We start from the raw sequence: 12539 nt of genomic DNA, 5'->3' as shown, positions 1-12539 counted from the left end.
TTCTCCTTTGAACTCTAGCAGGAGTGTTCTGAATTAGCTAAAGAACTAATCACATAACTCATGTTCTTATATCTTAAGCTTCAAGTAAAAAAAAAAAAAAAGAAGTTAACAGAGCTGCTGCTGGTTTATAAATCAATCAATAGTTTTGGACCAAGATTCATTTCTGATCTACTGTACATAGTAATAGTAATAGTAATAAACCAAATATATTATATAAATTTTGCCTGTCCTTCGGAGATAAACAAGGTACGCAACTTACCTACCAGCTGACTTACACACCCACCTACATACCAACCTAAAATTAGCATTAATTTTAATGAGTCAGAATCACAGGCTGAAGCAGCTTTTAATTACTATTCTGAGAACAAAATAAACCAACGTCCTGTTCCAACCCTTGCAACATGACTAACAGGTTTGCACTTTAATCCACAGTTTTTTTAAGTATCTCATTAACATGTATCTGATTTATAAGGATTTTACTCACTCGTGTTTAATTGTGTTATTTATTCAGACCTGTTTTTTATTTCTTTCAGCACAGTGAATGCCCTCCATTTGAATATATATTATTTAAATATATTGTGTAAGGATTTTTGATTACCAGAAGTAACTTGAGAGAAGGATTCGCACTTTGTTTCCAAATGCAGATGACGTCTGTGCCTCAGGCTTTCTTGAAGGTCAATAATCAACGTAAGACTCAGACACTGGTATGTCATGAAGGCCGCACCCTAGTAACGAATACAATGGTGATTAGATAACCATGTTTCACCACTAGAGTGAATAAAGACAAACAGTGATAGAAATGGCAGTCAAACTACTAGCAACATTAATGAAAACATATTAACTCAATAAGCCAGTTCACCTGAGGTGGTAGAGCTCTCCTAAGACTCAAAAATAAGAATGCATGGCTCTTTTCTATAAACTGTGCATCATAAATGTTTAGTCTCCTATTTCTACAAAAGGCCCCCTGAATATCTTGAATAGTGGACCTGGGTATAGAGGACGATTCCAACATCAAAAAGAGCTCTGCAGGACATTGCACACCTGGAGACGGCACTTATTGTTGTTGGGGAATTTAACAGGGCCAATTTTAAGAAAACACTGCCCAAACTTTACCAACACATTCACTTCAACACACATGGAGAAAACATACTGGACCATTGCTAGACTTTCCGACTTGCAAAGCCTTCCACTGCCCACCATTTGGCAAATTAGATCACTCCTCCATCCTCCTTCTCCTACCCTCCTGTAGGTAGAGGTTGAATCAGGAGGCCCCAGCCTATAGGACCGTACATCACTGGGGTCCGTTTCAGAAAGCGGGTTTAGTGAAAACCCCTGGTTTGTTAACCCTGCCATGAGGGAAACCTCGGGTTTGCCGTTTCAGAAAGAGAGGTAACTTTAACTCTGAGTTGGTTACTATGGTGTGTCTGTGAACCTAATCTGGTCGGGAGCAGGTTTTCTCCAGGAAACTCAGAGTTTTGCTCTGTCTCCTGCCTCTAGAATACAAAAAACCCTCATTCAACTTCCTTTCCATTCAGCCCGTCTCACGTGTGTTCGAGCGGTTACAAATTTAAAAAAAAACGTTGCGTTGCTGCTCTGACCCCTTTGCAAAAGTCTTTCATAATTATGATAAAAAAATTAAAAGACAAATCTGTGTCAAAGTCATAATTTTTAGATTTTCCACCACCACTGCCGAGGGCACTCAAATAAGTTAGTTATTAGATTTTTTTATTTTTAAACTAACACAATTCAGTTTAATCAACATAAATTATAATGTATGTGAAGTCAGCATCATGTTAGGGATAAAGCTAATGCACATTAAAACAGCCACTGAATGATATTTCATTAGTTTAATATTTAAAATATGATTGAAGTGCTTCCATGTATGTTTTTTTCTCCTGCTGGATTGCTCCTAAATTAATATAAATTTTAGCTTCCGGTCGTGTTTAAGTATTAAATAAATAGACCAGTTCAAACTTGCAAATTTACTCGAGCAGCAGTTACTTCCCACGCCGCTTCTCTCTCTTTTGCAGCTGCAGCCGTGTTACTTTATTTTTCTAAAAACATGCTCGTATTTGCTGAACGTCTGCATGAGGATTTCGAGCTCCACTGGTGTGACGTAGGAGGACCTCTTTTTGTGTACCGCTGCCATGGTGAATCGTGGTGTCGGGGCTCCATTAATGCTGGCTTGTTATAGTCAGCGTGCACACACTTAACTCCAGCTGAACCTACTCAGAGTTGATTGAACTAACTCTGATCAGCTTTTCTGAAACCAAAAAGCCAGCGAATTTTAACTCAGAGTAAGTCAAACCACAGTCCGGGGTTAGACTGAGGGTTTGTTGAACCTCCTTTCTGAAACGGACCCCAGGTCAGACCAATCGGATGCCATCCAGCACGATTGTTTTGATCACGTGGACTGGGAATCATTCAGGACTGACAGGGACAATATCATTGACTACACGGACACCATCACCAGTTCATTAAAAAAATGCACGGGGAATGTAGTCCACACAGAAAACTAAAAAACATTTATTTACAGTGAAGTCTATGCAGCTCTTCACGCAGCAGCCCTTACCTCAGGATCACCAGAGGAATGCAAACACACACACACAACACATTAAGGACAACAGTAAAACGGGGAACAACAACAAAAGAGGGAATACAACCAACTGCTAAAGTCCAGCCTTGCCTCCAACAACCCCAGGCACCTTTGCAGGAACTCCAAACCATTACAGGGGAGGGACACTTATGTGAGGAGTCTCTTTGTGGACTACAGCTCAGCATTCAATACCATAGTGCCCTCCAGGCTCGTCAGCAAGTTCAGGGATCTGGGCCTGAACACTGCACTGTGTGACTGGATTCTGGCGCCTCTCACTGAACTTCACCAAGATCAAGGAGGTCATTGTGGATTACAGGAGAAGTGGAGGCACTCACCCCCCAGTCACCATCAACGGCATGCCTGTGGAGATAGTGGGCAGATTTAAATACCTGGGGGTGAACATTCACAAGGACTTAACATGGGCTAGCCACACCGCTGTGGTTGTTAAAAAAGCCCAACATGGTACCTAAAGAAATTTGGTGAGGCCCCAACTCCTGAGGGACTTCATAGAGAGCCTCCTGCAGGCTGCTTCAGCACCTGGTATGGCAGTTGCACCAGCCTGGGCCGTAAGGCGCTGGAGAGGCTGGTGTACATGGCCGGGCACATCACAGGGTGTGAGCTGCCTAGCATAGAGCTGTATGCCCAGCCGTGCCCTTGTCCCTGAGGGTAATCAAGGATAAGCCACATGTCACACCCACATAACCGCCTGCTCTCCCTGCTACTCTCAGTTCAGAGGTACATGTCCCTCAAGGCACACACCAGCAGACTGAGGAACAGCTTTTTCCACCAGGCCATTAAACTTTTAAATAAATAAACTTCATAAACACACAAGTGCAATCCAACCCCTGCACAATACTGACTCTTAAATGTATATTTTTATATTTCTGCCTCTGGCTTAAATGTATATATTTTGTCTTGATACACTGTATATATTTAGCTCTACATGTACATTTTTTCTCAAATATCCTTTTTTTGCGTATCGTCTTTATGTTTATTTAATATTTTCTCTTTTAAATGGAGCCTCCGAGCTCAAGCATTTCACACGATTGTACTTGTGTGTATATATATATATATATATATAACCGGAGTGACATTAAACATCAAGGTCATATTGTACCCACTGATTTAGCATCATTCATTCCTTATCATGAATCCTTAACATTAGGGTATTACACGTATGCAAATATATGTGATGTAATGAAACTGAGATACTTTTTGTTTGACGTGTGCATACAAACATTATTGTTTTGTACTTAACTATGTTGTGTTATCTTATTACAGATTTACCCTAACAATTCAAAGCAACATCTACAGTACCTGTTCAATATGTTTCAGTGGTTATGTTATTCATAAATGTTTAAATGGCTTTTCCTGCTAGATTTCCACCTCACTACCTCACAATTTATTTGTTCGTCATAACTTACCGTCACACTGATGGAACTTCCTCCATGGTGGAATGTGTCACAGAACAAAAGAGGGAGTGTGCTGTAGTGCTGAGCCAAGAAAATGACAGGTTCACAGTCGACCCTATGTATCCTGTAATTTGGTTTTGTCACGCAGGTGATACAACATTTCTTAAATATTAATCATCTATGAGCCACGTCATTAGCTTTATTCCGTTCCAATATATAAAGCCCTCACTAGTTGATGGGAATTACACAAGGTGAAACCTTTACCGTATGTCAGCCTTGAACTGGGCTGACTTAATAAAAAACTTTGCTAGAGAGAAATCCAGAGCTGATTGAAGGGGAATTTATAACTTTTCATCTTACATCATTTCAGCTTTCAGCTAAGGTAAGTACATTTTAAAATCTGTACGTACGCCTATTTTTAAAAAAATATGTTTCTCTCCTTATGTAAAGAAAGGTTAATACATTTGTTTCCTTATAAATTGTGTAGTTTTTTTAACATTTATTTAACATTCAAAGTGCTTCTAAGTTTTTTGAAGCTTAGGTACAAATATTGCGGCATCTTTTAATCATATTCAGATATTTAAAAAAAAAAAAAAAAAGTACTTCAATTTAAAATGTGTATTTGAAATTATATTGTATATTTGTACTCAATCGTCTTTTTCCTCCCCCTTCATCATTTGGGTAGAGATCAGGGTAGCACCCCTGCACCGGCATTCAGTGCTTTGCTCAAATACATTTGGTAGAAGATTGTTGGTTGTCAGCATTTGCCAGACTGAGTGTTTAGGGTGTAGTAAACTCACTTAGTGCACCTGTTAGTACAAGTACTGTACATGTAGAGAAGTAGATTCCCTGAGATCTAACTTTTTATGGAGAAATGGACAGAAAAGACACTAGACATTTTAGAATGAATATCAGAGGCAAAAACATTTGTTGACAACATTTAATGAGAGAGGTGAAATTACCTGCAGAGTTTAACCTTAAGAACCAGGTATTAAGGTCTTTTGATGGGGGAATTAGCCTTTTGCTAAATCAGTGGCTCTTCCCAATGACTTGGATTTGTAAATTTGCAGTAATGTTCTGTTGTAAGTTGTATTGAATATTTGAAAAAAAAATATTTGCCACGACTTTTTCATCAAATTCAATGTTTCTATTATTATTTCTGTTAAACCAGAACTTAAGGAACATGATGTACAGTACATTGAACATTCAGAAACGTACAGTATAAGGTGAAAGTATTAGATGTTTTAGACTTAGAATCTATGAGCTTCAAGATACAGATTTCTATGAAGGTGGCACATGCTGTTCCATATCGATAATTTAAAATACTGAAGTAAAAAATAACATTACATTTTGAATGTTTTGATTGTCATTTTGTCAATTTAAAAATGTTAATGGTTTGCTTCTCACAGAAATACCAGTATCACCACAATAAAGAAAGTTTTAATTCCACTTGCTTGTAACTGAAGTGCCAATTGATTTGACATGCTTCTGTTGTGTGTAAGTCTCCACATTATTGGGTTTTACAGACTTAAGAAAGCAAAGATGAGCTTCAGACGGATCATATCAATTTTCCTGATTCTGAAAGGTAAGTTTTTGTTTAACCCTCATGTTTTATTTCCTTTTCAAAGACACGTCAGACATATTCATTAAACCCTTGGATCATCATTTTAAAAAATGATAAAAGAATAGTTGTATTTTACTCTCACTTTTCAAATTTCTTTATATTTATGTTTGTGGCACAATAAAATAGTGAACATTTTGTAATTTTTAAGATCAGTTTAATTGTTTTCACTTTTTGTTCCTTGTTAATAGTGTTAGCCATAACATCAACTACAGCAACAACAACAACTGCAATGCCGACAACCACAGCTGCTACAACAACAACTGTGGTACCGACAACAGCTGCTGTTACAACAACAACAGCTGCTACAACTGGGGTACCAACAACAGCTACAACTACGGCTGCAGGAACAACCACTGCTGCAACTACAGCTGTAACAACTGTGGTACCAACCACAGCTGTAACAACCGCTGCTGGAACAACAACTACTGCAACTACTGCTGCTGGAACAACAGCTGCTGCAACAACTGTGGTACCAACAACAGCTGCAACTACCGCTGCTGGAACAACCACTGCTGCAACAACAGCTGCAACAACTGTGGTACCAACAACAGATGCAACTACCGCTGCAGGAACAACCACTGCTGCAACAACCGCTGCAGGAACAACAACTGCTACAACTACCTCTGCTGCAACAACAACTGCTGCGACAACTGTGGTGCCAACAACAGCTGCAACTACGGCTGCAGGAACAACCACTGCTGCAACTACTGCTGCTGCAACAACAGCTGCGACAACTGTGGCACCAACAACAGCTGCAACTACTGCTGCAGGAACAACCACTGCTGCAACAACCGCTGCAACAACTGTGGTACCAACAACTGCTGCAACTACCGCTGCTGCAACAACAACTGCTGCGACAACTGTGGTACCAACAACAGCTGTAACTACCGCTGCAGGAACAACAACTGCTGCAACTACCGCGGCTGCAACAACAACTGCTGCGACAACTGTGGTAACAACAACAGCTGCAACTACCGCTGCAGGAACAACCACTGCTGCAACTACCGCTGCTGCAACAACAACTGCTGCGACAACTGTGGTACCAACAACAGCTGCAACTACCGCTGCAGGAACAACCACTGCTGCAACTACCGCTGCTGCAACAACAACTGCTGCGACAACTGTGGTAACAACAACAGCTGCAACTACCGCTGCTGCAACAACAACTGCTGCGACAACTGTGGTACCAACAACAGCTGCAACTACTGCTGCAGGAACAACCACTGCTGCAACAACCGCTGCAGGTACAACAACTGCTGCAACTACTGCTGCTGCAACAACAACTGCTGCGACAACTGTGGTACCAACAACAGCTGCAACTACCGCTGCAGGAACAACAACTGCTGCAACTACCGCGGCTGCAACAACTGCTGCGACAACTGTGGTAACAACAACAGCTGCAACTACCGCTGCAGGAACAACAACTGCTGCAACTACCGCGGCTGCAACAACTGCTGCGACAACTGTGGTACCAACAACAGCTGCAACTACCGCTGCAGGAACAACCACTGCTGCAACAACCGCTGCAGGAACAACAACTGCTGCAACTACCACTGCTGCACCAACAACAGCTGCAACAACTGTGGTACCAACAACAGCTATAACTACCGCTGCAGGAACAACCACTGCTGCAACAACCGCTGCAGGAACAACAACTGCTGCAACTACTGCTGCTGCAACAACAACTGCTGCGACAACTGTGGTACCAACAACAGCTGTAACTACCGCTGCAGGAACAACCACTGCTGCAACAACCGCTGCAGGAACAACAACTGCTGCAACTACCACTGCTGCAACAACAACAGCTGCAACAACTGTGGTACCAACAACAGCTATAACTACCGCTGCAGGAACAACCACTGCTGCAACTACTGCTGCTGCAACAACAACTGCTGCGACAACTGTGGTACCAACAACAGCTGTAACTACCGCTGCAGGAACAACAACTGCTGCAACTACCGCGGCTGCAACAACTGCTGCGACAACTGTGGTACCAACAACAGCTGCAACTACCGCTGCAGGAACAACCACTGCTGCAACAACCGCTGCAGGAACAACAACTGCTGCAACTACCACTGCTGCAACAACAACAGCTGCAACAACTGTGGTACCAACAACAGCTATAACTACCGCTGCAGGAACAGCCACTGCTGCAACAACCGCTGCAGGAACAACAACTGCTGCAACTACTGCTGCTGCAACAACTACTGCTGCTGCAACAACAACTGCTGCGACAACTGTGGTACCAACAACAGCTGTAACTACCGCTGCAGGAACAACAACTGCTGCAACTACCGCAGCTGCAACAACTGCTGCGACAACTGTGGTAACAACAACAGCTGCAACTACCGCTGCAGGAACAACCACTGCTGCAACAACCGCTGCAGGAACAACAACTGCTGCAACTACCACTGCTGCAACAACAACAGCTGCAACAACTGTGGTACCAACAACAGCTATAACTACCGCTGCAGGAACAACCACTGCTGCAACAACCGCTGCAGGAACAACAACTGCTGCAACTACCACTGCTGCAACAACAACAGCTGCAACAACTGTGGTACCAACAACAGCTATAACTACCGCTGCAGGAACAACCACTGCTGCAACTACTGCTGCTGCAACAACAACTGCTGCGACAACTGTGGTACCAACAACAGCTGTAACTACCGCTGCAGGAACAACAACTGCTGCAACTACCACGGCTGCAACAACAACAGCTGCAACTACCGCTGCAGGAACAACCACTGCTGCAACTACCCCTGCTGCAACAACAACTGCTGCGACAACTGTGGTACCAACAACAGCTGCAACAACTGTGGTACCAACAACAGCTATAACTACCGCTGCAGGAACAACCACTGCTGCAACAACCGCTTCAGGAACAACAACTGCTGCAACTACCGCTGCTGCAACAACAACTGCTGCGACAACTGTGGTAACAACAACAGCTGCAACTACCGCTGCTGGAACAACTACTGCTGCAACTACCCCTGCTGCAACAACAACTGCTGCGACAACTGTGGTACCAACAACAGCTGCAACAACTGTGGTACCAACAACAGCTATAACAACCGCTGCAGGAACAACCACTGCTGCAACAACCGCTGCAGGAACAACAACTGCTGCAACTACCGCTGCTGCAACAACAATTGCTGTGACAACTGTGGTACCAACAACAGCTGTAACTACCGCTGCAGGAACAACAACTGCTGCAACTACCGCGGCTGCAACAACTACTGCTGCGACAACTGTGGTAACAACAACAGCTGCAACTACCGCTGCAGGAACAACCACTGCTGCAACTACCGCTGCAGGAACAACAGCTGGAACAACTGTGGTACCAACAACAGCTATAACTACCGCTGCAGGAACAACCACTGCTGCAACAACCGCTGCAGGAACAACAGATGCTGCAACAATAACTGCTGCGACAACTGTGGTACCAACAACAGCTGTAACTACCGCTGCAGGAACAACAACTGCTGCAACTACCGCGGCTGCAACAACAACAGCTGCGACAACTGTGGTAACAACAACAGCTGCAACTACCGCTGCAGGAACAACAACTGCTGCAACTACTGCTGCTGCAACTACTGTGGTACCAACAACAGCTGCAACTACTGCTGCAAGAACAACCACTGCTGCAACAACCGCTGCAGGAACAACAACTGCTGCAACTACTGCTGCTGCAACAACAACTGCTGCGACAACTGTGGTACCAACAACAGCTGCAACAACTGTGGTACCAACAACAGCTGCAACTACCGCTGCAACAACTGTGGTACCAACAACAGCTGCAACTACCGCTGCTGGAACAACCACTGCTGCAACAACAGCTGCAGCTACCGCTGCTGGAACAACCACTGCTGCAACTACAGCTGCTGCGACAACTGTGGTACCAACAACAGCTGCAACTACCGCTGCAGGAACAACAACAGCTGCTGCACCAACCTCTGCTCAAACAACTGCTGCCGCAACAGCAGCTCCTGCAACAACAGCTGCTGCACCTACCGCTGCTGGAACAACTGCTGCACCTACCGCTGCTGGAACAACTGCTGCCGCAACAGCAACTTCTGCAACAACAGCTGCTGCACCTACCGCTGCTGGAACAACTGCTGCCGCAACAGCAGCTTCCACAACAACAGCTGCCGCACCTACCGCTGCTGGAACAACTGCTGCCGCAACAGCAACTTCTGCAACAACAGCTACTGCACCAACCTCTGCTGGAACAACTGCTGCCACAATAGCTGCTGCACCTACCGCTGCTGGAACAACTGCTGCCGCAACAGCAGCTTCCGCAACAACAGCTGCCGCACCTACCGCTGCTGGAACAACTGCTGCCGCAACAGCAACTTCTGCAACAACAGCTGCTGCAGCTACTGCTGCTGGAACAACTGCTGCCGCAACAGCAGCTTCCGCAACAACAGCTGCTGCACCTACCGCTGCTGGAACAACTGCTGCCGCAACAGCAACTTCTGCAACAACAGCTGCTGCACCTACCGCTGCTGGAACAACTGCTGCCGCAACAGCAACTTCTGCAACAACAGCTGCTGCACCAACCTCTGCTCAAACAACTGCTGCCGCAACAACAGCTGCTGCACCTACCGCTGCTGGAACAACTGCTGCACCTACCGCTGCTGGAACAACTGCTGCACCTACCGCTGCTGGAACAACTGCTGCTGCAACAGCAGCTTCTGCAACAACAGCTGCTGCAGCTACTGCTGCTGGAACAACTGCTGCCGCAACAGCAACTTCTGCAACAACAGCTGCTGCACCTACCTCTGCTAGAACAACTGCTGCCGCAACAGCAGCTTCTGCAACAACAGCTGCTGCAGCTACCGCTGCTGCAACAACTGCTGCTGCAACAACAATTACCGCTGCACCTGTTTACACAGTCAGAGCAGACTTGCAAAGGGAAAATTTTACAGACGACCTCAATGACCGCAACAGCCAAAAATTCAAAGAACTTGAAAGTCGAGTTGTAAATACAGTAAGTCGTTTTTTATAGTGGTTACAGTTTGTGTCCATGCCATGCATTAATGATTTAATAATTAATTAAACTGAGAATTAATTTTTTTTTCATTTTTGCACATTGTATTTTTAATTTAAGAAATGTGTTCTTGAAACCAACTTAAGGTCCCTAAATTTTGCTTTCTTTTTGCAGTGTGAAACAATATGCCGAAGAAGTTTTGGTTCTCTATTTGACAAATGCAGGGTGAAAAATTTCAGGTAAACTTTTTTCTTACATCGGTCCTCTGCTTTTGTTATATTTTTAGAACTATAGACATGAGACATGATCTTACAATGTTAAAAGGTGTGAGTCACAGATTAAATCCAGCAACATATTTGCCGTATGTTATTATTTGACACTTGGTTTTATTATACAGTCGTATTGATCCCACGACACGAGCAGACGGAGTTCAAGCAAATCTGGAGATTATCTTCAATCAGACTACTCCCACTAATCAACTCCCAGTGAATGCTGATGTTGCTCAAACCTTTGCAGAAGCTGCAAATAATACCAACAATAACTTTACTGTGAGCTTTAACCCCAGCTCAATTTTAGCAATAGGTAAGTGATTATAACAAAATATTTCACTCTGAGCATTTTTTTTGTTTGTGCACAAACAATTAAATTAAATTAAATTAACTTATTCCATAAAAATTCTTTCTGCAGGGGGTCCAGTTCCAGTTGCACCTTCCACAGCAGCACCTACAACCCCAGCACCTGCCACTCAAGCACCTTCCACAGCAACACCTGCAACTGCCGCTGTTACATTTGTAAATGTGTCTTTCAGATCTGTTCAAGCTACTTTTACAAATGATTTGCTGAATCTATCATCTGCGGCTTCTCAAAATCGTTCTTCAATGATAAAGACACAGGTAAGTCTCAAAAGCACAACAAAATCTCCTAGTACACTAGTGCCATGTTTTTTTTATCGAAGATCTCAAGCCAATACTCAAAGAACTGAAATGTTAGTATAACATTTCATGATACAGACGAAGAAAACAAGACTATTGGCAACACAAGAATAGCTGACCATCTCAGAAGAAATAAGAATGAATGATTTTCTAAGTACTATTAATTTTTTGTATATAATGGGTACCTGGCTACCTTGTGCTACAATACTGGGAAACACAACATTTACCCTACTGTCACTGTCATGAGTGTACATAATAACTTCACAGAAGCCCAATATCAATTTCTCCCAGACTTGTTTTCCAGTTCTATAAACTATAAGTAACCAGTATTCATAGAAGTACCTTAAATGATAATTAAATTTTTCTTTCCTTAAAAATCCTTACTCCTCTTGTTCCCCTTAGTTTAGTATTAAAGTACTTGAATGCTTCCAACAAAATTACAACAACCGTGCTCTCTGTTATAAATTACCATTAAAAAAGGTGACTTATTCAAATTACCATAAGAATAGATGATAGAGACACCAAAGGGAGTATCTCAAGACAAATAAAACGTCTCTTAGTATCTTATCTCACTTACAGTTATGTATTCTAACATGAATAAAAACAAAACAAAAACACATTTAACCTGCAAATTGTTTTCTGTTTCTGCAGCTTACACCTTTGTATCAAAATGAATTCCCCTCCTCGTTCAAGTCCTTGGACGTGGTGCGCTTCAGGTAATTTTTAAGAATGATCAAGTTACCACATAAGAATAACGGCCTGATCTTGCATGTCAAACAATATTATTTGTTTCTCCCTTTGCAGAAGTGGATCAATCTTCAACGATTTGAAGCTTGGCTTTGATAGCACATCTGTTCCTAATAACACTCAGATTGCACTAGTTTTGTTCAATGCATCTTCAGTCGTCAATGGCTTTGACATTGAAGGCAGCTCCATCCTCGTGAATGGCATGAATGTCACAAGTAAGCAATATTCTGTGCTG

The 12539-nt window shown here is 43.1% G+C and overlaps 1 protein-coding gene across 1 annotated transcript; it reads left to right on the top strand.

Annotated features, from left to right (window-relative positions):
• Positions 1 to 2952: 2952 nt before the first annotated feature.
• LOC138600458 (prestalk protein-like) lies at positions 2953 to 10423 on the top strand. Its single transcript, XM_069671876.1, has 3 exons — positions 2953 to 2967; positions 3069 to 3208; positions 5821 to 10423. Exons 1-3 carry the CDS (start codon positions 2953 to 2955, stop codon positions 10421 to 10423), a joined length of 4758 nt encoding a protein of 1585 aa, XP_069527977.1.
• Positions 10424 to 12539: the final 2116 nt, after the last annotated feature.

Source organism: Semicossyphus pulcher, unplaced genomic scaffold (genome assembly GCF_022749685.1).
Source record: "Semicossyphus pulcher isolate SPU_LCO1_2020_fin unplaced genomic scaffold, fSemPul1.0.p SCAF_21, whole genome shotgun sequence".
Taxonomy (NCBI): Eukaryota; Metazoa; Chordata; class Actinopteri; order Labriformes; family Labridae; genus Semicossyphus; species Semicossyphus pulcher.
Note: the sequence above shows the minus strand (reverse complement) of the source record. Positions and strands in the feature narration are given on the sequence as shown.

What these genes read in the sequence shown, in the direction of transcription:
- LOC138600458 (XM_069671876.1), top strand. An exon ending in ATGGCCGGGCACATCACAGG is followed by an intron (nt 3,209 to 5,820) that starts GTGTGAGCTGCC and finishes CCTTGTTAATAG; the next exon opens with TGTTAGCCATAACATCAACT.